Source organism: Aulonocara sp. 'chitande type north' Nkhata Bay, linkage group LG12 (genome assembly GCF_057382095.1).
Source record: "Aulonocara sp. 'chitande type north' Nkhata Bay isolate Kocher_YH1m ecotype deep benthic linkage group LG12, A_spYH_male_GT1.1, whole genome shotgun sequence".
In the NCBI taxonomy this organism is placed as follows: domain Eukaryota; kingdom Metazoa; phylum Chordata; class Actinopteri; order Cichliformes; family Cichlidae; genus Aulonocara; species Aulonocara sp. 'chitande type north' Nkhata Bay.
The window spans coordinates 34,829,098-34,856,912 of NC_141355.1; the positions used below are offsets into that span (position 1 = coordinate 34,829,098).

At 38.5% G+C, this 27,815-nt stretch overlaps 1 protein-coding gene across 3 annotated transcripts; it reads left to right on the forward strand.

Annotated features, from left to right (window-relative positions):
• Nucleotides 1–32: 32 nt before the first annotated feature.
• On the forward strand, nucleotides 33–27,556 carry snx2 (sorting nexin 2). 3 transcript variants are annotated; one of them, XR_015131895.1, is made up of 16 exons: nucleotides 33–256; nucleotides 4,708–4,807; nucleotides 5,086–5,246; nucleotides 7,049–7,115; nucleotides 7,794–7,837; nucleotides 8,186–8,327; nucleotides 9,390–9,468; nucleotides 12,395–12,470; nucleotides 15,485–15,598; nucleotides 16,293–16,386; nucleotides 16,624–16,829; nucleotides 17,255–17,398; nucleotides 22,250–22,479; nucleotides 24,070–24,150; nucleotides 24,244–24,315; nucleotides 24,912–27,556. XR_015131895.1 is itself a non-coding variant. In XM_086315347.1 (15 exons), the coding sequence occupies exons 1-15, from the start codon at nucleotides 158–160 to the stop codon at nucleotides 24,960–24,962; spliced, it is 1,530 nt and encodes a 509-aa protein (XP_086171473.1). In that variant the 5' UTR covers nucleotides 35–157; the 3' UTR covers nucleotides 24,963–27,556. The 3 variants fall into 3 exon arrangements, 2 of the variants coding, with proteins under 2 accessions (XP_086171472.1, XP_086171473.1); XM_086315347.1 differs by lacking the exon at nucleotides 22,250–22,479 and having other exon boundaries at nucleotides 35–256; XM_086315346.1 differs by lacking the exons at nucleotides 24,070–24,150; nucleotides 24,244–24,315; nucleotides 24,912–27,556 and having other exon boundaries at nucleotides 22,250–22,486.
• The last annotated feature ends 259 nt before the right edge of the window (nucleotides 27,557–27,815 follow it).

The following is a 27,815-nucleotide window of genomic DNA, read 5'->3' on the forward strand; positions in this document are numbered from 1 at the left end:
TTTATTGGTCACATGACAAACTGGGAAAACCTCCTGACTCCCCGCTCCTCCTCCTCTCGCCCTGTCAGTCGACTGTTTTAGGGCTGTGTGTGTGTGTGTCTGTTAGCTAGCTGCTAGCCATCATCACCACAATAAACTGCAGAAACAGAAGACGGATATGGCAGATACAGCCAGGGACGCTCCACCGGAGCAGACCGACTTCCATGAGCTGGAGGACGGGGAGGAACTGTTCCCGGAGCCGGCCACAACACAGGAGGTGAGGAGGAGGTGATGATGAGGGGAGGCCGAAGGGGAGCTGTGGCAGGCAGGGCGTGATGCCTCCAGCTGACAACAGATGGAAACTTAGAGGAGGGGCAGCAGGCAGGCTGGACACCTTAAAATCGCTTAATTTTTGAATGAAGTTTGGCGTGTGTGGAGGCTTCTATTGCATATATCTTTGCACTGTCATCATTCACGAAAACGGCTAAAAATGCGAGGTGTTGATACACCAAACGGTGGCCTTCTAAGCCACTGTTACAGGAGCCGATAAGGTCTATTTGGGCTGAGAAAAAGCGCAATGGAGGTGTGTTTTCTTGCAGTCAGGTGACAGTCACACAGGTGTAAATGATACATTCAAGGCGGATTGGAAAAAACGGAAAAACAATAGTTTAGCAGATTAAAGTTTCTTTGTTTCTTTATGTTTGTGTATCTGAGCTGATTAAAGACAGTGGTTAAAGTTTGAAATTATTATTTGTCAAAATTATGTAAATATACTGGTGAAAGCAGCCCAGAAAATCCAGCAGGCAGATTATAGTTTTTTGACAAAGTGAAGGGACACCGAAGATACTCAAAACAAACAAAAGAAGAAGAAATATCAATGTCAAAATGTTGAGTAATAATATGTAAAACGGCAGTTTTACTAATGCTGAACTAGTTTGTTGTATAGGGCTTGGCTTTGATAAGATTTAGATGGCATTAGTGGTCATTATTCCAGCCTTTTGTTTGATCAGTGGAATATCCAGAGAGTAATTACTGTCAAATATTTGTTGTCTGCAGCTTCTTAGACTTAAAGGTTGGATACAGTACTTTGTGACACATGACAGCAAGCTGAACATTTCTGTGTTTTGGTGTTGACTAGATTTGTTTGAAAACGGAATCTTTTTTTTTTTCGTATTAGTGTTAAAATGTTTGTTTTTAAAGGGAGCTCAACAAAGCTGCAGCACAAACATTTGTAATGGCATTAAAAGCATAGACTGTAAATGAAAGATGGCATCATGTGAGCCCTCGCCATTTTGAAGCCTCACTTTTTGCATTTTGGCCACAACCATGTCAGGTTTTTGGAGGCACAAGTGGACGTATTTGGATGAGAGGGTGACATGCAAGATGTATGAAGAGTGAACAGTATGAAGCTTGGTTAGCTTAAAGTATTTTTAAAAACAAACTGAAGCAAAAGCTTCCTGTGTGTGCCACACAGCAGACCATATTATGTTTCAGATAATTGCAAGAGGTCACCAGCATCAACTTGATCGGGAGGTCCAGTTCAGTTAGCTAAAGCTTCTTGTGTCAATGAAAGTGGCCGTGCCCTTATTAACTTCATGATCATGGGAGGAAAAAAAGTTGGGTATTGACAAGCGCCAAGTGACCCTTTGAGGAATTATAGATTTTTGCACCTCCTGTTCCCAGAGGTTGCTGCATGCATGAGAGAGCTTTTTTGTTCAGCTTTTACATTTGTTGATGTGTTCTTTATACCATCTTTGTCCTTTCTGACCATTTTTGACCAACCCGAATCACTGTGGTGCGTGTTTCAGCCTAAATAGAAACAGGCAGGTGCAGAAAAACGAATGAAGGAGCAATTTATATTCTCTTGTTCTATGATTAAGAGGTAAATAAAACAAATTACAAACCATGTTAAAGAATTTGCATATAGAAAAACAGGAGCTTTTCATAGTGTTGGAACCTCAAATCAGAAACAAAGTTACCAGCCTGCAGCAGGAAAGTGCAAACACACACACACACAGGTTCTCTTAAACGGGCCTCTTTTTGTCATGTCAACACTCTGGTTTTTCTTCCCGGTGATGATTGCCTTTCTTGAGTGTCACAACAGCACTCGTGTGTGTGTGTGTGTGTGTGTGTGTGATGCACTTCTGCACTTCCCCATCTTAGCAGCCTGGGTACAGTTTCATGGCCCACATGTTTCTTCAGAAGGACTAGTAAACTGACAGAGTGACCACTAACGTTTTAACTCCTCCTCTTTCCCGCTTTTGTTTTTGGTTTGCAGGAAGGTGAAGCATATTCTCTCTTGTGTGTTTCTGATCATAATCCACTATGTATTTCCTCCTATTATCATTTCCCCCTTCCTTAAACGACTGCGATCCAGTCTGACAGTTCTTCAGAAAACCCACCCCTGGTCACACTTGGTTTTAGTTTTAGAAAGATGTTGATTGAAACAATAATTTTCATGTTTTTGTGCTGCAGGTTTTGCTGTTCTATTTTCTTGTAGTTTCTAGTAAATTGAGGCCCTTTAACGATTACATTTGAGTCATATTTTTTGTAAGTTTCGCATTTGATTTTGATTCAGGGTCCAGATCAGCGGTTAGTTTTGTTTTCATGAATTATCCATCAGTTTCCTGTGATTTTCCTCAAAGTTTGTTTAAAGCCTCACAGTTTTGTTGGAACTGTGCAAGTTTGAAACACTAGTTGTTGAATGGAAGCAGCTGCTCTGCTGTGTTTGTGTGCGTGCGGTGTTTCCTCTGACCCCTCTTTGCTTGCTGAGTAAGGAGGGAGGAAGCTCCTCGTTATCATCACTCATTTCCTCCTCCTGCCTCCACACTCAACTCTTTCTGTCCTCTCAGCTAAAAACTCTCCTTCGTTCGTTCTTCCCACTTCTTTCTTTCTGGGAGTCCAGCTGAGTTCTGTTTGTACAGGTGTGGTTCATTCAGTATTTTACCACCACACTGACCAGAGAAAGCTCCATCTGCCACCCTAATAACCGGCCAATCAGAACAGCCCTCACAGAGACAGCTCGATGTTGTTGCCCACATTGGCATTTGATTAAACTACCAATCCAACTTTGTGGGGGGCCTGGAGCCTATCCCAGCTACCACGGGTCGAGAGGCGAGGTAGACCCTCGAGGGGGAGTCGAACTCTGGATCTTCTTGTTGTGAGGCAACAGTGAATCAGTTAAACCTAATTAATCGGAACCTTTTCTCTAGTCATGTCATCAGCGTGTTAGAGATCAGGCGTTAAACTTGGAAACCTGCACATAAAATAATCTCCACTCCTAAAGCAATAAAGTTGCGACACACTCTACACAAGTGATTCATAAACTGTCAACTGCTCTGTGCAGTTGACAGTTTATGCTGGGAAGGAGTGTGTTTAGGTCACTGAGAATCACTTTCTTCTTCCCTGAAAAAGCAACGGAAGTGTCAGAAGACTGCATATGAATATGTAGAGTCTGTAGTCAGGATTGTTGGTGTCTTCTTCTTGTCTGAACAATCACGTTTGAGCACGCTCTGGTTGCGTGCAGGTAAATGGTTCTTGAGTAGAACAATGATGACCACATAAAGAAATGACCGCCAGTCAGTTCATCACTGTGAAGAATAGAGCTTATTAATTTGACACTGCTATCAAATCAGTACTCAGTATTTGCAGAATCCAAGATATCAGATTCAGTGATGGTGTAGCCCATTTCTCTGAAGTCCTTGTGATGTCTGTAGTGAGGCATGAGTCATTTCTAATCTTTGAAGTCTCTTGTTTCTCTGGAGGAGGCAGCCTGTTCAGCCTTTGTTGGTGCTGCTGATCGATCAGTTTTACCTTCAGTGTTTGTGGAGCAGCTGGCCCAGGCAGGAAGTCCTGTGGTTCAGCAGGATGGATGACACACACTGCTGGAACCTTTCTTTTTTCTCTTTTTTTTCTTTGCCTTGCTTCTTCTGTAGAATATGTTGAGTCTGCACAGCTTCTGTGCAGATGTGGCAGCTGCTCTCCTTCCACTTTTCTTCCGCGCTGGCAGGAAAGAACTTAAATTTGAGTCAGTCTGCTGTGACATGAAAATGACACTCAGGCTCTGTGGAGTTCAGAAGTTTGCTGGAAGTGAAACAACGTGGAGTAAAGTGCAAACTCCAGCTTCAGTTTTAAGAGGAATTCAGTGGTTTCTGCTACACAGATGTAGGCTGTTGAAATTTCTGCTGTGCCTGCATTAGTCACCTTTTAACAGATACATATTAACCCATTAGAGCCCAGACCCATTTTTATTGTCAGGAAAAAACTTCGGGACAGTCAAAGTTGGAACTTTAACAGGAACTTTCCTCCATGTGTGAAGAGGCGATGACACACGTGTGACCCTGGGTTCTTATGAGTTAATATGAAGTCTGATTGTAGAAGCGGAGATTTAGAAGAAAACAGACAAAACAGTTTTGTTATGCTACTTCGAGACATTTTAAACTACTTTTTTTTTTTATTAAAGTCTTTGCAATACAGAAAGCTCTCCAGACTTGGATATTAATAAAGTATTTATTTAACTGAAATATCAATGATAGATTCTCAGTCTACCAAAATCAATAGGTGATGAAAGGAAGCAAGGCATGAAATGGTAAATAATTCAAATCTCTGCACAATAAGATGTCATTGTGCACAGAATTAGTACATGATATAATTTATCATCAGGTCAAAGCTCCTTTGTTCCTTGTTGCACAAGATCTCACACTTTTTTGCATCTGTGTTAATGTGCAGTCCCAACCAGCCAGTTTAGCTGCTGAGGACATCAGCACCAACTCAAATGGACCCAAGCAAGACTCGCTCTTTGATGACGATCCAGAGGATCTGTTTGCAGGTAGGAATCCACAAACTCACTTTCACATTAAAATTAAACTCCAGTGACTACAAAGAGAAGGACAGAAATCTATGCAAAAAGGACCTCACTGTTCACCGTCTGTGACCTCAATAAAGTTGTTCCCGATGAGCTGGATTCCCGTCTTGCTGAATACAGAATGATATTCATTTAGTAAATTATGGTTCCATTAGAGTCAAAACAGATGAGTCATTGGAAGTATGAAGCCTGAATCACACAGAGTCTCAGTGACTTCCTGTTGTGTCTCTGTGGTGTTATAGAAGCGACAGAGGAGGTTTCGTTGGACAGTCCAGAGAGAGACGTTCTGCTGTCCGATGGCCCATCGCCCGCCATCACCCCCATCACCCCTCCCACGTCCGTCATCACCCCTCGCATTGGCCACACCCACGACGACATGTTCACACACTCCTCATTTGATGAGGTAACGGCACTCAAAACTGGCTTTTAATACTCTGATAGCAGTTCCTCTAAAGTCTTTCTTAAACAAAGTGCTTGTGTATTTGTGTATTTTCAAATTGGAGCAAAAATTTAGTTCCTACATTTTATTTTAATTTAGATTAATTTCAGTCTCATGAGTTTGAGACTTAAAAGAACAAAAACATCTGTGACATAATTTTATTCTATTCTTCTTCTTCTATTATTGTGACATATTTATATTCTATTTTCTTCTTCTTATAAATTTGTTTATTTGTTCTAGAGCAAATGCATTTTCTGAAAGGCTCATTTTAATGTATTTTTTATCATCAAATTATAAAGGCCCGCAGGTCGTTTAACTTCTTGAATGTTTCTTTGTTATCTCAACAAAGGATTTCCAAATTGTGTGTAATAACTACCAGATTTAATAACTGTTTTATGGCAAGAGGCAGGTATACTCTCAGTGGGTTGGTAGACTGTCAGAGGTTTAGCACAGATTTAAATTATTTTACTTTGACAAATTTAAATTGCATCTTTTTGGCATATCGAGATGACTATAAGTGCTGGAGAAATCCATATAAATATTGTGATATGTGGTGTAGCGCCTGACTAGTTTCGCAGGTTAATGTGACACTGAATATGGTGTTCCTCAAGGAAGTATTCTCGGCCCTTTTCTCTTTTCATTGTATGTGTTCAGCAACATTATTACGTATAATATTGTCAGATATTTCTGCTGCTTGTATACGTAAAAATGTTTTAGAACGTCATGAACATAAAGAGAGGTCTTACATGTGGAATTAAAATACCAGAAAGACAGAGACTGAAGCAGCTGCTCTGTCTGAAGGCACAAGGTCCAGATCTGGTAACAATTTTAGACTCTGACCTGAATTTTGTTAGACATTTTAATACGGTGACAAAAATGACTTCGAAACATGAGACAATTTTTAACTCCAGTGTTGCTGAAATGCTGACGCATACTTTTACAAGTGACTTAGGTTACTGCAGCTCACTTTGTACTTGACACCTTAAGAATGCTGACAGTTGGCGTTAATTCAAAATCCTGCTATACTTCGAACTCCAATTACTCGCTTATAAAGCCTTCAATGAAGTAGTAGCTTCCTTTGTCAGCAGTTGCCTTTCAGTTTATGTACCAACAATGCCTCTTTGATTATACTGCCTTACTCTTGAATTTAATGGCACTGAAGTGTGGAATGGCCTCCTTGTTGTATTTTAATTGCATTTTGAGCAGTATTAGAAGTTTGAATGGTGAGGATTTTAATGTTTTATTGTATTGTTATTTTCTTTATCTGTAAACCACTTGGGTTACTTTGCATGAAAGGTGCTAAAAATTAAAATTGGAATCATTGTTTCAAAACTTACATTTATTGGTCAGCTTGCATTCCTTCTGTTTTGGAAGGTGTAGTACTTTTTTTTCATCCTTTCTTAAAGAAAACCTGCATTTATTTAGAAAAAGTATTTGGCAGAAAGTAAAGAAATCCCTGCTGAATGGGGAATTGTTCACACATATACTTCTGAGTGTTGAGTGGAGTCTAAAAAATAAATAAATCAGAAATGTTGTTTTGAAAAAGTCTCAGATTACACTTTATAACTTTCGATTTGATTCACATTTCTATTGTAATATTATCGGTTAGTAGCTAAAGGACATCAGTTGCTAAATATACAAAGTGCATTTTTTTTTCCCTGTTGTCTTCATTAAATATTCATCTTGCTGTTGTGCTGATGTCAGACACTAACACAATTTCCCTGGAGGAATAAAATTGGGAAATGTTTTGCTCCTATTTTCTGTAGATTGAAGAAGAGGAGGGCGGAGATTCTTTTGACATTCACATATCGGTGTCTGACCCAGAGAAAGTTGGTGAGTACATGGCTTCACATCATAACATATCCACGCAAAGATCTCCGAGATGCTTCCCAGAGCCAGAAATGCAACTGATTTTAGTGGCAGCATTACGAGACGGTTCTCTCACTCACTAAGCCTACATTTCCCATCAGCCCCCTGTTACTCTGCATTTCCTCTCGTCCGTTTCACATCAGCTTCTTCTGTTTTCATCAGCTTCCACCACAAATTGAGAGATGAAGAAAAATGCAGAGGAGACACCAACAGTCTGCTTAATCACAATCTTGGTCATCATGCAGGAAATTATTACACTAAGCATTAGCACTGGAGCTTTGCAGCCCTGCTAGATCCCTGAACAAACTCTGTCATTAGTTATTCAACAGGCACAGTCCCTTTAAATAAATATAAAGGTCAAACAAGGAACATTAAACAGTAAATTGCTGATGCTTGTCTATCACCGCAAGGAAACACATGAAACCAGTTTAACTAGTCTGGCACCTGATCAGTGTATTCCTGTTACATCAGTCAGATATTTGTCTTGGTGTATAATTGCTTCTTTAAGTGTGTGTGTGTGTGTGTGTGTGTGTGTGTGTGTGTGTGTGTGTGTGTTTCACTGGTTTGTGTAAATACTAGTGATGCAATTGAGTAATTAGAGTAATTATTTTAGTGTGAATCAGCTTTCTGTGTGTGTTCCAGGTGATGGGATGAATGCATATATGGCCTACAAAGTGACGACCAAGGTGAGATTTTTATACAACATATTCATATAATGTTGATTTTTGTTTAACATTTATTTTTGTCATTTTATATTTCTAACATAAAGGTGGTATAGCAAGGGGGACTTATCATTCTCTTTTTAAACATTGCTTTAATGTTCAGTTATCTTTAGCTAGGAGAAAAACATTTTACTAATCAAAAAATCAAATTTTTTAGTTATATTTTTACAAAAAGTATTCATTAAATTAACTCTTCCTAAAAGCAGCGATGGCTGAAAGCTTTAGAGGCCTGCCAAACTTATATTTCAGATGTTGTTTTCTTCTACTCATAATTTATCGTTCTCTGTCTTTCCTTTTATGTCGCTCCTTCAGACCTCCGTATCCTTGTTTAAGCGAAATGAGTTTGCTGTAAAAAGGCGTTTCAGTGACTTTCTGGGTCTGCACAGTAAACTGGCCTCCAAGTACCTGCACATAGGCTACATCGTCCCCCCTGCACCGGAGAAAAGCATCGTAGGTGAGTAAATGCAGCGCGACATGCTGCACCTGCTCGACTCCTGGGCAGATTTCAGTATCTGCAAAAAAAATAAAAAAATCTCGTCATTAATTTCATTTTAACTGCAGTCTAAGACCTGCACAGATGAAGCAAATCAGTCATTAGTCACAACACTGGGACGTGATACTCATCCCTCAGCCTCACTAAGAACAGAGCATTTGGGTCCTCCTCACCAACCATTTACAGTGAAGTCCACAAATGTTTGAAAAGTGTAACAATTTTAACTTATTATGTGAAAAGAAACCAATCTATGATTTATTGAATTTACCTTGAACCCCTGAAAATACAGAACTGTCTATGTATACGAATGTCTGAAATTCCAACCCCGTGACTTCAAGTTGAAGGTCTGCTCTTTAACCGCGTCTGGATTGGTTCATTTCAAATCTATTTTGGCAATTTACAATTATGACGCTGTCCAAAGTGTCTATACTTAACAATGCTTTTCTGTCACACCTGTCAGAGGGTTTGTATCAAGATAATGTGGGCTGCCCAGAGTTAAACTGCACTGAGATAAAGCCCCAAATTAACTGTCAGGGAATGCCCTGTGAACTGAACCCTGAACCACTAGACACACAAATGTGTCTGTGCTCCCTGGAGCATGATTATCTGTATTAAAAATATCCTTAAATACATCTAGCTAGCCAACCATTTAATTTAGCAAAGGACAGTAGATCTGTATAATGAGCACATGAAAGAGCATGTGGTCCATAACACTGCTATTAATATATAAAGATATTACTTTAAATAAATAGTAATTTATTGTCATAATGTTATTAATATATAAAGTTTAATATGTATAATGTTTACAGGAAATTTCATGTATTAATGCAAAATATTCACTTACGTGGTTTTAATTTTTAATTAATACACTGAAAAACAATATTAATGTCGGAGAGGAAAAGACTACAAGCATGAGGAGGCTGTGAGAAAACTGACAACATATGCATGCATGTGTTCATGTAAATGTCCCGTCCTTAACCTGTTTGTTATTCAGTTATGTTAATGAGCTTCTCCTCTTTGCAGGGATGACAAAGGTGAAGGTGGGGAAGGAGGACCAGTCATCCAACGAGTTTGTAGAGAAGAGAAGGTCGGCACTCGAGAGGTATGAAAGATTGTCCTCAGACATTTAACGTGAAAAATGAGTGTTTGTGTGTGATGAGTGACCTGCTAGCGAGCATTTTCTGGTTTATTATCTATAGAAATCAGATTACTGGGAAATATGAATCATCACAGCCCACATTTGCATTGTATCATTATCATGCGGTGATGATGTAACGTTGGGAGCAGTTTTAGATCAATTATCTCTGATGCTCTCAAACACTAATGGAGGTCTAAAAATGCACATCAGCTGCTAAACACTGTTTGTTTTCCTTTTTTTGTGTTTTTTAATGTGTTAGAAAGTCAAGAATATTTGAGGATAAATATAGATTAAATTATTAGACAACCTGACCTGACTTTTTTTCAGAACGTCATGCAGTGTGACTACCTGACAATGAATCCACATTTTTGCATAGATTTGGCCTCTTAAAGATATGCAGGCCTAAACCTTTGATCAGCCTGTTTCAGTTTAAGGGTTATTTTCAATAAATTGCATGCTCAAAAAATGTTTTGTCACACTCCCGTTTCTTCTTGTTGCATGTTGGAGCTCTACTTGGAATCTTGTTACAACCCAACCATGCAAAATATGACTTTTTTCCATTATTCAAGTGGTCTTAAACATTTGATCAGGACTGTATCAGAAATATCCAGTTAATTCAATACATTTGCAACTTTTTTGTGGATGCTTTTAGTCTCTTTCTGGATATTTTGTATTTGTGGTAGATGTGCTAAATTTTTATTTATATCAGAGTTATTGTTATGTACAGCTGCACAGTTTGTTTTCTGTCATTGTTCACCCAGAATGATGATGAAATAGGTATTTAATTATAATCTGTGTGGTGTTTCAAAAGTCTAAAAATGTGAGAGAAACAGAGCTACCTTAAACAGGGGATTACAAATATAAAGAAATGACTTGGAAATGTAAAAAAAAAGAACTGAAGAGCTGTTGTATCAAACGTGGAATTCAGGCCTTTTTCACAGGAGACTTTTAATTTGCCTGAACCTTAAGCTGCTAAACTGAATGTAGCTGTTAGTGTTTTCAGACTGTAAATAAATGATGGTTAAACCACAAATATCAGGTGCATCATTATCAAAACCTCCATCTTTGTGTTTGTGTCTGTTTGTGTGTGTTATGTTGAATGCTGAGCAGTAAGGTGGAGGGAGGACGGGTGGGGCGGGGCTGACATTCTGCTGCCATTTACTGATGCTGTTTGATTGACAGGAAGGTCAGCCAGTGACAGCTGATGGAGCTCAGAGCTGCTGCTCAGAACTCCACCCTGATGGACGGACACACACACACACACACACACACACACACACACACACACACACACACACACACACACACACACACACACACACACACAGAGTTAATAAGATCACATTAATAGAATTTTGTAAAGTTAAAAACAAGTATACGTTGTTTGAAAAACACTTTTTTCCCCTCCAAAAGCAAATGCTGTGCAAACACCAAACCAACAATGGGAGAAGGTGGAGGGGTGTCTCCAGAATATAGAAATGTAAACTTTTGGAGGATTAAACAGTCCGATGGCAGAATAGAAGCCATCGTCGATGTGCTGAAAATGTTAAATACCTCTCTTTGTGGAATAAATTTAGCTCATTAAATCATGCACTCGTGTTGCTTTCAGAGCCCAAAGATTAGCACCCTGTGAGGGCTTCTGCCCGTCTAGAGCTCACTGCGTTCTCAGGCAGTTACCTTTGCTAGTCTCACATGGGCTCAGTTGGACATGACATGGACTTTGTACTGTGGTGCCGAAAAAGTAAAGCCTGTTTAGCATTATTGGATCAGACATTTCTCAAGGTCAGGTGTGGCATCAGTTAATAAGAGAGTCGAGAAGTGTAACAAATAGATGAAAAGATGGTCTACATGAGAAACCAGAATGGGTGGCAGGCCCGTCTCAAGCTACCAGTAATGACAAGGACACTAGCAAAAAGCAAAAGTAGAGAAAATCCTGTCAGGAGGGATAAGAGTCTGTGCCCACCACCTGCAGAACCGTTCCCCTTATGGGGGGTTTTCTTGTTGCCTCTCTGGCACACCTGTTGTCACTATCATTTGCAACAAATGAGGGGCAGATTGATATCTCTTAAGTTTAACTGACTTTAAGTTTGCAGCCACACTTTAAAGATGACTAAAGAAGAGCCATAATTACTAAAATCATTTATTTTTCTCTGGCGGCTGCAGCTTCTCTCACACAACAGGGAAGATTCACTTCCCAGAACAAACCCACTCAGTGAGTTGGTGTACTGTGACATTGTTGAATAAAGCTCCGGAGACTGCTGAGGTGTTCATTCTTAATTTAAAAATTTCTTGCCTTTTCTTGCTGCTGTTGCTCTTCCTCTCTCGCCTGCTTTCTCCCTATACATGCACCACTGTTCCCTGACATGAGTTTGTCACTGGTCTGATTGACTCCCTGCAGTTTGATGCTTTTCTTTTTAACTTGTTACCTTTTTAGGAATGGTGATTTGTAGTAAAAGTCTGATACTGTGACAACCCCGACTTATAATATAAATTTTAAGACAATATTCCAAAATCCAGACTGAAATGCAAACGTTGCAAGCTTGATGATCCTGCCAGTTCTTGACCTATAAGCTGCCCATGATTTAGAGTTGTAATATCAGGAGCATCATCAAATATAAGTATTTCACAGCAGTGGTCAGATCAGAAAATGTGTAAAACTCCAGTGGTCTGTTTTGGATTCATTGCATAAGGCAGTGCTTTTCTTTAATTAGAGCTCCTTGAATGGCACGTATAAAAACAGAGCTGAGAATTGCAAAATAATGAGTTTAAACACCAGCCAGTCGTGTCAAAGAAGAAGCTGATTACTCAATGTCATCTGGGATGGCACCGGAAACTAAACTTCATAAAAAGAAAAGTTTATCTTCTGATTCATATTTCTTCTTGTTTTCAGATATTTGATGAGAACGGTGAAGCATCCCATCCTGCTGAAGGATCCTGACGTTCTGCAATTCCTGGAGAGCTCGGAGGTAAATAAGAAAAATTACACCTTTTGCTTGGAGATGTTGGACTCATCAGCGTCAGTCAGTGCAGGCAGGACTTCCGACAAACCTCAGCAAACTTGTTCATTATCATCACATCCCTGCGCTTCCACTTTTCCCTACTGAACTGATGTAGTTTTAACAGCAGCACTTCCTGCAGCCCAGTGTCTTTTGAATGTAGCGGTGGGCACCAGTCTGCATCATTATTTAGAAACTGCTTCAACGCTCCACTGCAGAAAATCAACACAACCTGCAAACCTGGAGTCAGAACTCTCTGTTCTATTTCTGGAGTTTAATTTTTACTTTAACGCTAAAAACTGAGTTAAAACTCTGAGCAGCACGTTCAGTTATAACATGCAGTTTGTTTGCGGTGAAACTTTTGAATCAGGTGAGCTGAAAAATCTATTTATTTCCCCACACAAGTGTTTGTCCATTTATTTTCCAGACAAACACGAGATGGTATTTCATGCATTAAAAACGGCGAGCACTTCCACACTAAACCTTAATTGAGAGAAAACCTTTAGTGCAGCAAACTCTATGAGTAGCTGGAGCTGAGTATCGATATCCAGTGCTTAAGGATTTCTATGATGCATCACGCTAAAGCTGGAGACTGCAGAATAGTAAACATAGACTGTATAGAAAAGATGGTTTTAGCCACCGTGATGTCACTAACTCGTTAATGAAGTCTCGTTTTGAAGTCTTGATTTTAATTCAAGTTTATCTCACACTAAGGTTACCTGCACAGTGCATTACACAGACACAGATGTCTGCTAATTAGTGCCAAGTACATAATAGAATACTTTCACTCAACAAAATCCACCAACAGCACAAACACTGTACAGAGGTCCAGTTCACTCTCATTGGCTGAAGTCTAGTGGATTGCTAGCTACGCAGTTGATACAGATTTGATATTCAAACAGGCCTTAATAAAATTTAAAGGCATAAGTAAAAGCGAGAAAAACCATATACCTTTTAAAGCTGTCGCAAATGAAGTAAAAGGGAGCAGCCACAGCTTTATAAAGACTAAAACCAAAAGATGTGCCAGACTGTGAAGCTTCTCAGTTGCTTTTGAATCCAGTCTCAAGTGACGATTAGAGGAATGAGCTGAATGATTTCACTGTTAGAATCTGGGCATCGCCCCCTGCTGGACATTAAAAACAGTGCAAGTTATATAGGCAATGACAGCTGCCTATTTGTTCTTTTTTTTTTCACTGACACTGGATTATCCACTAAAATCTCTTAACACAACTGCTGTGTGCTCATACACCTCATAGAACAGAGTTAAGTGTATAAGAAGTGGTTGATAAAGATGAACCAACAGGAACAATGAAATAAATAAACTAGAAATAGATTCAGCTAAATGTGTCAAATTAGCTGACATGTTATATCTGTCTGGACTGCTGTTGCATCTACAGTTGTACCAGCAACAACTGCTAATGAGCCTCACATCCATAAGAGACTATCTACTATTACACTGCAGGGAAACTAAGATGTCCTAACCCAACAACTGCTGTACCAATCTGATTTGAAAAACTCTTTCAGCATCAATAATCAAACAAATTAAACCGTGCATAATTTGGATGCATATGGTATTATTTATATAGTTTCATTTGCTATAATTGATATATTTTTTGCATATTTAACTGGGCCATCTGCACTGTTTCGACCGATCATGGTGGGCCGCCTTGTTATTGAGCCACCACAATTTGCCTAACAAGTTCCCCATAAAGGTTGTTTATCTGAATGTCCATAGGCCTGCTAGAAACAGAGCTACAGGATGACCATAGTTGAAAGATCAGGGTACTATTTTGATTCAGCCTGTGAGAACTAATGGCATCTATGTAAATGTCATCTTTCTTTAATCATACCTGAAGGTAGATTGCCCTAACAGAGCAAAAAACAAATAAAACCCTTTAAAAAAAGGCAAAAAACAGGTCCTCACTTTTCCAATCTCTTCACTTCTTTTTCCCAACCAGTGGCAAAATGTCCCAACCAGGTCAAAGCCCAGAGCCGCTGCTGTGAACAGAGCTTTCCAAAAACTGCCTCGGGGCTTAACAGCCTGCGGCGTTTTCTGTTTCCTTGTTTTATTGTCCACTCCGACAAATCCTCGGCAACATCGGATTCAAACTATCCTACCCCCGCCCCGCTCCCTCCTCTCCTCCCCTGCTACCCACCTGACTGTTGGTGGGATTGTGTTGTGATACAGCTGCAGTCGTTGGGTCCAGAATAAATGGCTTTGTGTCACAGATTTAACAGGTGAATTGCTCGGACGCTTGACCGAGCGTGTCGGTCCGTCTGGCCCGCTTAATGAAACACAACCAGAGGAGGGAGAGGTGGAGGGAGGGGGTGAATGGCACCGAGCTGCAATTGAAAGCTATTTTCACCTCCCACCTCAACTCATTTACCCTCGTCCCCCCCTTAACTGAGGGCCCCGGGGACGCCGCCGTCCTCCGGCTGCTGCTGCTCCTGCTAAATGAGATTGGAGTAGGGGGGGGAGTAAGCCGTCACAGGAAAACCCTGTATGTCTGGAAAAAGTAAACTTTTCCAGAATGAAGAAAAATGAGGCTGTTTTCAAATGGGTGTCCCAGCTTTTTCATTCTGATGCAAAGGATTCTGTGATGGTTTTTGTAGCCGTAAAAGACGATCAGCACATAAAGAAGCTGCATTAAACCTGTTTGTAGCTAAAATGTGGTAGACAAGACAATTAGAGAGGAAAGGAGAAAAGACCAGAGATGTTTGGAGACGGAACCGGAACGAGAAACAATAGGAATTGAAAAGTAGCAGGGGAAAAAACTCAAGGAACAAAGTGATCAGGAAGGTGGAAACAATCTAAATCAAAGAGACGGCTATTAAACGCAACACATGCAGTAAGGATGAGACTAACGAAAAGCAGGAATAAGCTGAAATGTATGAAGAAATGAGCCAAATAAATATAAAGGTAATGAGAACCTGAGCTTGTTTGTTTGTTTGTTTGTTTGTTTGTTTGTTTGCTTGTTGTGTAGTTGCCGCGGGCTGTAAGCACTCAGGCTCTGAGCAGCGCCGGACTTCTGCGAATGGTCAACAAGGCGGCAGATGCAGTCAACAAGATGACCATCAAGATGAACGAGTCCGATGCTGTGAGTGACGAATAGAGAGGAAGGGGCGAAGGAGGAAAGGAGGAGGGATGAATAGAGAGACTGAAGGATGTACAGAAAGATGGGAGAATATAAGGAAGACAGAAAAGAGAGGAAAAAGATCATGAAGGAAGGAAAGAAGAAACTCGACTGGGGGAATAAGGACTAATAAAGAGTGTGGAGAGGTACTACTGAAAATGAGGAATGAAAAAAGATTAAGAAGGGTGAAATGAGAAGGAGGGAAGATGGGATGGAAACAAGAAAATAAGGAAGACTAAAATGGGAAGTGAAATGCATTTTAAAATATAAGGTGTGGGTAGAAATGAATAGGGAAAAGATGGAGGAGGGAGAAAGAAGGAAGTATAAACAGATGGTAGTGAGCCAGTAACTTAAGGAGGGACAGGAAGGACAAAAAGACAGAAGATTGGGAAAAATAAAGTAAGGAAACGCAAAAGAAATCTGGAAGTGGGGCGGAGCTGGGGGAAGGAAAGAATGAATGTAAAGCAAAGCAGGAAAATTAAATAAGCAGGGAAAGAAACAGCTGGATGAGCAAAGAATTGGAAATGGAGGCAGAGGTAAAAGTGACAAGAAAAGGGAAATAAAGTAGGAAAGATAACAGTAAGGAATGAAAATCAGATGGGAACACTGGATAAATGAAGACTGTTTTAATGGCTGGGTGTGTCTGTGTTTGTGTCAGTGGTTTGAGGAGAAGCAGCAGCATTTTGAGAATCTGGACGTTCAGTTGAGGAAACTTCACACCAGCGTGGAGTCTCTGGTCTGTCACAGGAAAGGTACGCTTAGTGTTTACCAAAACAAATGTGTTCTCTTTGACACTGTCTTCTTTGTTTTCCGTATGTAGACAGAGGCTGAAAACTGTATTAAGCCCAACAAAAGAAAACACCTGAAAGTTTTTAACATAGAAGTTAAAAATAAAAGTTCTGATAAAATGTCCGAACTCTTCCTCTGCTTGTGAGTAGAGACCCTGTAAAGTGGCTGACTCTTAAAGTCCTCCTCTCGCTCCCCTCCAGAGCTATCCGTGAACACGGCGCAGTTTGCCAAGTCGGCGGCCATGTTGGGGAACAGCGAGGACCACACAGCTCTGTCTCGGGCTCTGTCCCAGCTGGCTGAGGTGGAGGAGAAGATCGATCAGCTGCACCAGGACCAGGCCAACGCTGACTTCTACCTTTTCTCCGAGCTGCTGGGTGACTACGTCCGCCTGCTCACCGCCGTGAAGGTACCACTCACGACTGCTGAAGGTTCCCACTACAAACGAATGAGAGGTTAATCCGGACGTGCTGGAGCTAAGAAGCGTAGAACTACATCTGAGCTACATCTGAGCGACCAGATGTAGCTCAAGACTGTATGTCTGATAAATGGAGGATAAAACGATAGAAAGTGACATTTTTGTTTGTTTGTTTTTTAGCTTATTTTCTTCAATAAGATTTTCATTTTTTCATCGTTACAAATAAGAATGTGTTCTTAATGGCTGCATAAAGGTTACATCACTGCGCCATCTTGTGGTACAAGTGGGTTTTAGACTAATTCACATTACAGACTTGTTGGTCACAGCAGTTGTTTCTTCATGTTCTTTTGAGAGCTTTTGTTCATTTTTGATGGTTTTAAGAACAGAAATTACAATAAGTGTGTGTGTTTGCTCAGGGTGTGTTTGATCACCGTATGAAGACGTGGCAGAAGTGGCAGGACAGTCAGATGTTGCTGCAGAAGAAACGGGAAGCTGAAGCCAAACTGCAGTTCACCAACAAACCAGACAAACTGCAGCAGGCCAAAGACGAGATCAAAGAGGTAAGACGGTCGTTTTGTGAAACATCATCACCAAAAATAACATTTACTATGATAGAAATGACAAAATATCCCATTAGAACACATGGGATCATCCCATTTTTGATATTTTTGCTCATCTGGTCATCAAAACTGTTGCTTTTTTTTTTTTTTTTTTTTTTTTTTGATGCAATGATTTTCAGACTTTTTGCCCATCACAAATGGGAATTCAGTTTGAAAGCACACCCACACCCACACCGTGTCATCTGACATCTTTGTTTTGCCACACAAAGGCACTTTTTACAGCCCAACAATTTGTGCATTAGTGTCACAACTCTACTTTACATATTAGAACTTTCAGCAAATAATCTGAATTTGGTTACAATATTAGAAAAGTAAGACATTTCATTGTGTTTGGGGGGTTAAAGAAGCACCATCCACCTGTTGCAGACTGTGTTTTGGGGAATCTTACAATTTATGCAATTTTATGTGGCTTTTTTATTTCTTTTAAATCAACCCGTTTTGTTCACTTTTTTTTTCTGTCACTTTTCCAAATGCTTAATCAGCGTCCAGCTGTTGGTCTTGCTGCTTTTGGATCAGACGCAGCAATCACTTGAAGCCAAATTTCAGAGGAAATCCTTGATTTCCAAATTCCTCTGTCTTACCTGGCACCACCTTATCATTAGCCAGCTTCTCCCAAAAGATAATACACCTGGTCCTGAAGCTATAAGACTGACAGCTTTTATGATGCTGTTAGCTCTATTTTCTGTAGTTGGTGGGCTGCCTGCACAGGAGCGTCGTTTTAACATCCTCGCTGTCAGTCAAGGCCTCTGATGCGTCACCCTCTGATAATTCCGTCTAGTTTCCAAAATGAAAACACGACACACATAATTTTTTAAAATTTTATTTATATTGCTCGCTTTTTTTTTTTTTTTCTCTGATCTCAAATTGCCATCTTTATTCCACCTGGACCAAATTCCCGTCTAATTACTTTCTAAGGTTGGGTTTTTACTCTGAAACCCTTCCGAGTATGATTAAAAACATATGGTGTCGTTCAGGAGCGACTCTCCTCTCTCTGTGGTTTTGTTTCTGATGGGATGCCCGGTCAGGTCGAATAAATGCACCTTCACGGTTCAGTCATGTGAAAATATTTTGTTCTTTTCGTCCGCAGACTTCACTTGAACTCGGTACGACAAACAAGAGCAGAAGAGAACAGAAAAGTACTTTATTAGAGCGTCTGTTGAAGCTGTCACCACACAAATTCATCCTCCGTGCTGTCTGTCAGGATTCAGCTCACACACACACACAAACAGAGACGGTCGGGGGGGGGGGGGGGGGGGGGTCTGCGCATTAGAGCCGAGCAGCTGTCAGATGTGGGGTTTTGGGTGGAGAAAGGGGGGGTTTTTTGGGTGAGGTGGGGGAGGCTGTCAGAAGCTGCAGACGAGGACAGATCACAGTAGAGTTACAACCAACATTTATTTGGAGCCGACGAGAGTTTTGCCGCCTGTCAGGAGTCGGGTTTTGGTTCACGCTTTGACAACAGCCAACAGAAAACACACACGAGCTTTTTCTAAAGTCCAGAAAAAGAGTTTTACAGCACGCTGCTGCTGCTGAACCGCTGCTGCTCAACCACCGCTGCACACATCATGTTAAATGTTGACTACGCTCTGCTGGATTTTAGGTAAATCTGTTTTATCCAATCCCAGCGCTTCATTTAAAGAGAACTTAAAATCAGGGATGTCCTTCTTTTTTTTTTTTTTTTTAAATGGTAAATGTTGTTTTTGGGGGTTTTTTTAAGTTTCTATTAGTTTTTGGTAATTTGTGTGTTTTTCTGTGCCCGTGCTTGCAGCATTAGTGATGTGGAAGAAACATTTCTGAAAGATTACATAAGGAAGGAAGTTGACTGTGGAGCTTAATGGGTCTCTGCTTTACTGCCATCCGTTAAAAACAACAGCTGTCGTGAACAGTCAACACAAAGTGAATCATATTGGGTTTTTTTTAATATAATGTCAGAGTGAAAGGAAGTTGTTTTTTAAAGCTATGACGGAGCTGAACCTCCATATTCCAGATCAAGATGAATAATCACACAAAAAGAAATGCAGTATATCAGAGGTTATGGTTTAATAGCTCATGACTGGGTCTTTATATCCATACCTGAATGCTGTTTGACCTAAACAGAGTCTGACAAAAGTTGCCCCCATGTGTGTGATTTTGACCTAGATTTCTTACTGCACTTCTACTTCCTCTCATTCCTTCAGCGGTTTTTTTTTTTTATATTCCACTTGGCTTCTTTATTCTAACACACAGAATTAACTTCAAACCTGAATGTCATCATAAGTTTAAGTTTGCCTTTAAACAGCTTTGCCTGGAAAAAGGATGCACAGTGGATGTAGCAATAAAAGCTTTCTTGTACATTTATGGCCACATTAACAGTGTGCTATGATACAAGAGTCTATTTAATGTCAGTATGACTCAGTAGATGAAAATCAACTATGAAAATTATGTATAATTGGTGTTATTTTGGGCTGTAGTTTCCTCTGTCACAGAGATGTGGACTAGTCTTTGGTGAACAGTCAGATTTTTAACCCACACTGCCCCCTGTGGGCAACACACTGAAATAACTATCAGAGTCTGTGAATCGGAGTCTGAGTTTTTTTTCTAAAATAATCTAAATAATCTTTTTTTTGCGCCAACACATTTTTTTTCCCCACACTCAATTATTATTTTATAACACAAATGATCATTTCTGAGTCATTTTATTCCCATTTTTTTAAAAAAGCTTTTATTCTTTCTAATTAATTTGTCTTTTTTTTTTAAGAGTTGCATGAATGGTTTGATCATTTTTATGCTTAACAACATTTCATCCTTATTATTGAAAGGTAAAGAAAAAAAGAGCATGAAGGGAATTTTTTGGGACACACAATTACTATTAATTAACCCCAAATAATTAATTAGTTCATTTCCAAATTAACAGGATATTTTAACAGACTTTTAAATTTTTCGATTAAGGGCTTTCTTCAGTTTAGGAAACTTGACGTTGTTTTATAAGAAACAAGTCTTCCTCCTGTGTGATGTTTAACACATTACAGCTAAAACAAAAATATAATATATATAGATTCTTTTTTTTTTTTTTTTTTTTTTTTGGTGGTGATTTCCTTTCTTCACTAGATGAGATCAGAAGGTTCGTATTTAGAAACCATTCTCGGTGAAAGACGCTCACTCTTCATCTTTTCCAGCCGTGGTACGACAGCCTTTTAAGGAACTCACTTGTTCTGCTTGTGTTTGCACTACAGGGTCCAGAGGGACTTGGGTCTAAATTAAGTTCTGTAGGATGGTTTTACTCTTTTAAAAATGCCCCTTCTGAGGTTGTGGTGCTGACTGATTGTTTTGTTTTTCCCCAGTTTTATATCAGATTATTTTTGGTTTGTTTTTTGAGTAACTACAGTTAAGGAATAAAGTAACCAGATTACATAAATAGTGGAGACAAAATACTTCCTCTCTGTACTCTCATGTCTATACCTGTCTGCAGACATCTTCACCAAGTCCATCTACACAAACCCATGTACATTAAAGATGATATGCATTTAATTGAACACTTATTTTTCTTGTAAAACAGAGAAAAATAGCAAGGAAACCATTCCTCCCAACAACCTAAAATCCCAGACTTCATCTTTATTTCTACGAACGTGTTATTTATATAGAGAGATATCTTTTATACTAATTTAGTTTGCATACAAAATAATTAGGATGGGCCTTTCAAGAGCACAAACTTTCTAGATGGAGAGGCTACATGTTTTTCTTATTTTCTGAGACATATATGCTGTTACAGTGGTGCATACTCAAGTTTCAAATGAGGTCAGTATATGTGCAAAATCCCTGTGAGCCAAAAGCTCAGGCTTCAGACCGCTCGAATCTGTCTTGGCTCTTAATGGTGTCAGTGAGCGCAGATATCCCATATACGGTCATCTCGGGCACAAAGAGCCCTCACCAACCTGCTGTTCAGACCTTTGGTTTGTTTGGGGCAGTCGTTCAAAAGTTGGTTTAAAGGAAGGGTGTCCTTAAAGGGGAGGGCCCAAAACTTGTTTCAGATAGTTAGCGGGTACACTGGAACACAAATGCACCCCCCAAGATGAAGATTATTTTAAACTATGAGTCATGAAAAGCTAATCTGGAAGAAGCCAAAAATGTCTTCAGGAAATTTTAAACCTTTTTGTCATCATGTTTACTACTGATCTTTTATGATGATGTCATTTTGGCCATTTGCCTGCTGGAGCAGTACAACAAAAACTGGCAAAAAAGACATCACAGGTATTCAAAGCATTTAAAAGAAAAACATTTAGGCTGTTAGTGAATGTCTGGTGGATGGACAATCAAGCTGTTTTGTATTAGATTAGAAATATTTTATACACTGATTACATTTTTAAAATTACATGTTAATTAGTGAACTTTTTGCTCCTCCTTCCAGTCTTTATGCTAAGTTAGGCTAACATCACTCCATAGTGAACACACAGATTTATGTTTTAGAGCCATCTGAATATTTCAGTCCATAAAATACTTCAGATTTTCCAGTGAATGTGTCACATTAGATAAAATCACGAGCGAGACGTATGAAAATACAGTAACATGATCAAAGTGTTGAATTAAATCTGCAACTATCTAACTAGACATAAGCTGATAAATTATGTAAAGACATGCTCAGCATTTTTATTTTGTGTTGGAGGGAGGATTTCCTTTCCTTTCAGTGCCTGCATTTCTCCTCTGTGTTTTTGCTCATGTCTCTGGATCTTCCTCTATGATTTTGGAAGCTCTGAGCATTTTTTTTCCCTGCCTCTTAACTTTTGTTGCATTTTTCCTGCCATGCCTTCCTGCAACCAGGAGATTGAGGAGGTAGGACCTGCCCTGTCTGTCTGTCCATCCATCTCTGTGTTCACCTGCCCGACCGCCTGCTTCACACCTTTGAGTTGCTTCTCTTTGCTGTTTAGTTCTCATATTTATCAGTATTCATTTGTGGCATATTGTCATGTTACCCTTTTTTTCTGTTTTGCTGTTATGGCCCGTCACATGAATCAGACCGTCAATCTGAAGAGTTTTCTTACAGCCATCAGGTTTTGAACCAGTTTAAAGTTTCTCTCTTTGGGACCAAATGTTGACTCAAAACTTTCAGTGAATGGACAAACTCTTTCATGTGACATCGAGTAGTCTAGTGATACCCAACCAGACACGCTTGTACCACAGATCAGGTTCGCTTTGGTGATTTGAGCCATCTGCAGCTATTGAGACTGAGAATGCCCAACTTAAGTGTGGATTAAATGTTAAGCATACAGGAAAAAATGGTAGCTAAATCAAATAAAAAGCCAAACGTACCTTATTAATTGCTCAAATAAACAATGCTAGCTGGACCAAAGTGCCTTATTTATATGAAAGCAAGCTATGAATTACAGACTGACTGTTCAGTTGTCTGAAAAATATCATCGAAATCTAGCTTTTATATAATTAGTGGTGTTAGTATTCGGTTCAAATTGAATTAAATGAGAATATTTGCGACCTTATCAAAGGGGTACATCCGGCAGGAAGGTTGGGAATCGCTGATCTAATCAAAGTCTTTATAAGCATCCTCATAGCTTACATCATAGTTTTTCTTGTTTAGTTTAGTTTAGTTTTTTTTTTATCCATGACCACATAACACATAATAATTTAGTTAAGTTTCATTGTTGTTTTATCCTTTTTAAAGACTTACTGAACTACAACTGTCTGTTAATTAAATATTAGTAACCTTAATAAAAAAAACATGTAAAGTATAAAAGTCAGCTCTGCTGAGTCAGTTCTTAACAGAGAAATGTGATTTAGGTCTAAGCTCTTTACGAAAACAAATAAAATGCTAAAGTCGTCTTTATGAGCACCGGATCAAAGATCAGGATGAAAAATAAAAGTATGACATTAATTTGTTTCCTGTATTAGCTTAAAAATATATTAAAAATATATATTTTCACAGTCAGTCGTTCATTTAAACATTATTTTGTGTTCTTAATTCCTTTTTTTTTAACACAAAGGAAACTAGTTTGTATAGAACACTTTAGGTTATGTACGACTAAATAGTTCTTCCTGTTATATTTAGGGCGCAGAAATGTTGGCATGAAAAATATCGTGTAGATGAACCTGTTACTGACATAATCAGTGTTCAGGTATTTGCAATGTGTCAAATATGCTCACAACATTTCCTGTGATAGATCCCATTCTAAATCATAGATCCCATTCTAAATCAAGTCCCAGTTGGATTTACTTCAGAACATTGTTTCTGTTCCAGCTTTTCCAGCAGGAGTTTTAATAGACAAAGTGGGCATTTTCAAATTTCATGCTTAAGATACATACAAGTTACAGGTGCACATAAGTCAAATCTGATTTTTTTTGGTTAAAATATGCCTTTGTAAACTTCAAACTATCAGTAACAACATCAGTAATTACTGATTGGTATTGTCATATTGTTTTTTTTCTTATTTAAACTGGCATGTGAAATCAGTCATCTAGAACAATCCTAATTATGATGCAGTTTTTAAAGCTGCACTTTTGCAGAAAGGCATTAAACACTTAATAATAACCAGCACTGTTTCTAAAATATGACAATGAAATTTAGAATTACAGAAATATTCTAAATGTAGTTTTCTCTTTTCCCTTTTTTGTATGTATGTGTGTTTCAGCTGGAAGGGAAGGTCCAGCAGGGCGAGAGAGATTTTGAGCAGATTTCCAAAACCATCCGCAAAGAAGTCAGCAGGTTTGAGGTGCGTGGGTGAATGTGAATATGAATCGGTGAACTGTTAAATGATGAAATGAGGTGGGCAAATAAATATACTTTTTATGTCATTTTCTAACAGAAAGAGAGAGTGAAGGACTTTAAAACAATCATTATCAAATACCTGGAGTCTCTGGTTCAGACACAACAGCAGGTAAACAAAACTGTTAGTGACATTTTTCATCACAACTAAAATACTCTCGAAACGCTCTTTTAAATATAAACTTTAAATTAAAAAAAAACTTTTGTGTTAAACTTTGTAAATATCATTTATTGATATGAAAATTAAAAAATGTTTAATTTTCATTTGAGCAAGATACATATTTTTTGTGTAAAAACTGTCTGAAAATTTCACTTTTTCAGAAAAGGTAATTACATATTTAGAATATAAGATAAAATAAATTGCATATCTGAGTACTGAGGACTGATGTCAAGCTATAAATTTTGGTGTCTTTTATTTGACAAAGAAAGATTAAAAACACGGATTCTAATTTAGAATATAAATAGTTATATGCTTTATACAAATATTTAGCACTTGTCTCCATTTTAATTGTTATTTTGGGAACAGTTATGCAGTTAAAAGTAAGGAAATTACAACCCATAACCAAAACAACAAAACTGGCACCTACAGGCTTCCATATAGTGTGGATGGAACGAACAAAACAAGTTTTCCATAAAAATGAAAGAAAATGCCTTGTGTTTGTGTTTGTCTCCTAACTGAATATTTCTTCACTTTTTTTCCTCTTTCAGCTGATAAAATACTGGGAGGCTTTCTTACCTGAAGCCAAGGCAATCTCATAGAATCCGATCTACTCACAGACAGTCCTGACTGGCTCTTGTCAAACTACACTACCCATAATGCACATGTCCTCCTGGGTCCTTCCTGCTCCTCCTTATTAAGCTCAGAGTAAAGAAGAGAAGTGAGGCAGCAAATCAGCTGAAATCTGATAAAGTTCACAATGTTTAACTCCTGCCCCCCCCAACCCCCCCGCCCCCCGCTGTGCTGCGTTCATGTCACGACTGAGGCTTTGGAACATTTAGAATAATACCTTAGGAATGCTGATACACCAAAACTGATTTCTGAGTTCCCTTATTCATTTTTATGAAGTCTAAAATCTGCAGGGAGCAATTCTTTGGGTTGAAAAGTCGTATTTTCGTAATAATGTGAACGCAGCACGGGTTATGGCCCTGGTGAATTTTCTTTTCTTTTCTTTTTTTTTCTGTTTTTAAAAATTCTGGTTGATTTTGTTTCTTTCCTTGTTGTGCATGAGGAAAAAGGTGATTGCAGAAAGCTATTTAAGGGCTTTTTACACAATAATGATCAATATTCAAACTTTTGACTAAAGAAAATTTTTGTTTTTGTTTTTCTCCATAAGCTTAGCATTTGAAGGCATGTTTCCACCTTAAAAATGTGGAACATAATTCACATATATTTGAGATTTGAACTGATAAAACAAGATATTCCCTTAAATAAATAAATAAATAAATAAATGAAAAATAAATTGGTAATTTTGAAAAAAGGAATTCATAAGAACAGTTTCTTTGAAGAAAGCGTTTTGATCCTCTCAACCGAAATATTGTGTCTTTAGTTAAATGAAGATATTTACTTTTCATTTCTTTTCTGATTTTCTACTACCCACGAGTGCTGGCAGTTAAGGATGTTAGGATTTCTGCACCTCCAACTTTAATCTGCCATTCCCAGTGACCTGTGGGGAAAAACAAACAGGACCCCTATGCCCAGCTTACCTTATCGCCAGTTAAATTTCATCCAGTTTAAGTCACCAGTTTATTTTACTGAAGGAAGTTTTTGCCTATTTTTTTTTTTTTAAACAGTTCAAACTGCTGAGTCAGAATATGCGCTTTTATTTTGAAGTTTGGATCATGAGCTGTGAAACCGATCCAGAGTATGTGATCAAGGACGACCGACTGCATCGTGTTTGTGTATTGTGTCTTGTTACCTCCTGCCACCTGTTCTTTCACTTCCTCTCATTCCTTTCAGAACAAGAGCCTGTGTTTTTGTTGCTGTATGATCGTAAGTGAAGGCAACATTTTCTGTTTCTGTCCTCTCTGAGCCAACAAGAGCAGAGAAGGAAGACTCTCACATGCTGGTTTGGTTCATTGCTGTTCTCGAGAAATTATGGATGGAAGTTTCTGAACAAAAACTTTTAGACAGTTTTTTGGGCAGTTAGTTTGAAACCCTTTTGAATATGAATAGAACTTAATACGCTTCAGTGGACACTGTGACATAAAAAAAACATTTTCTTCTTTTAATATTTTCCACCTTTAAATGACAAATTTACCAAATTTCTTGGCCAAAATATAAGTCTAAATAAGTCAAAATTTCAGATTATCTGAAAATTTCAACTTACTAAGTCAAACTTCTGAGAAAATTTGTTTTCTTTTGCTTCTCCCAATTCTAATGTGAATCTACAAGAGCTGCAATATCGAATGAAACATTAGTAGCCATAAAAAAATGTGAATGTTGATTTTCTTACGACTTGAAATCATTATACGAATAAACGATAATGCGAGAATGCCCCTCTGTGGCAGATTTTCTCTATCTCTGTGAAATCATGCTTAATATACACTTAATTACTACCTTATGAAGCTTCAGTGTGAACTGGGCCTTGGTGGTTTTCTTCCTGCTGCTCATGTTCAGCGCAGAGAGGAGACTTTAAGGTTTTGAGTTTTAAATTAACAAGAACTGATTAAATCAATCAGAAACTGCTTGTTAGTATTTCTGAGTTTTGGAAGCTTGTGGTGTTCCAAGCTCTTCATTACAGATGAAGGATTTCCTTCAGGGAATGATAATAAATCTGGAGTTCGGAGCGTCTGAGTAGTTTCAGGCTTGGTGGAGGTGAGACTTTGTCAGCTGACTGAGTAGGTGTCCGTCCAGAGATCAGCCTCAGACTGTGAGATTAATTTTTTACTCTTTGTTAATTAAGGTGACGACTTAAAAATCCTGCAGAATATGACCTTGATTTTATTTTTTGTTGAATTCAAAGAACACTTTGCTATCCAACGTCTGTCATAAAATCTACAAATCAGATATTTTAGCTTATTTGATACAAGCAGAACGTAAAACTGGAATTACTTTTGATTTTGACTTTTCTTTTGGTGCTCAGCCCACATTACTCGTCAGTCTTAAATTCTACAAAACTATGTTGATTGTTGTGTTTTTGTTCATGTTTTGTTCCTCATTTCCTGCCACCAAATGATGTGCAATGGTTGAGAACTTTTTATTTGATTTTAGTTTTTGTTTAGTTTTTTTTTTCACTGATGATGAAATGCTTTATCTGCTGAGATTTTTTTTTTTAAAGCCATTTTGGTTTTGATGTGACATTCCTGAAGTGTGACAGAGCAGACGTTTGAGTACAATAAAGGAATGTATCTCATCCATGGTTGGACTGGGTTTCAATTATTTATCTTCTGACTGGTTAAGCATCAGTTTATCTTCATTTTTAAAGTAAACCTAAGCTTTAACCTATTGTAAGGCTTGTAAAAGCTTACTGCTGTGAATGTATAACAAAAAGTATAGGTCAGATAATAAACTGAGGTTAATTGATTCAGTAAGATTATTATATATTATTAAATTACAGTAAGATTATCATTATTATGAGCTTTTGTTTTTCATGTGTTTTTTTCCTAAAGACT

Coding starts and splice junctions, on each gene's coding strand:
- snx2 (XM_086315346.1), top strand. CDS start 158: ATGGCAGATACAGCCAGGGACGCTCCACCGGAGCAGACCGACTTCCAT. Junction 7,116..7,793: donor GTCTGACCCAGAGAAAGTTG/GTGAGTACATGG, acceptor TGTGTGTTCCAG/GTGATGGGATGAATGCATAT. Junction 8,328..9,389: donor ACCGGAGAAAAGCATCGTAG/GTGAGTAAATGC, acceptor TCCTCTTTGCAG/GGATGACAAAGGTGAAGGTG.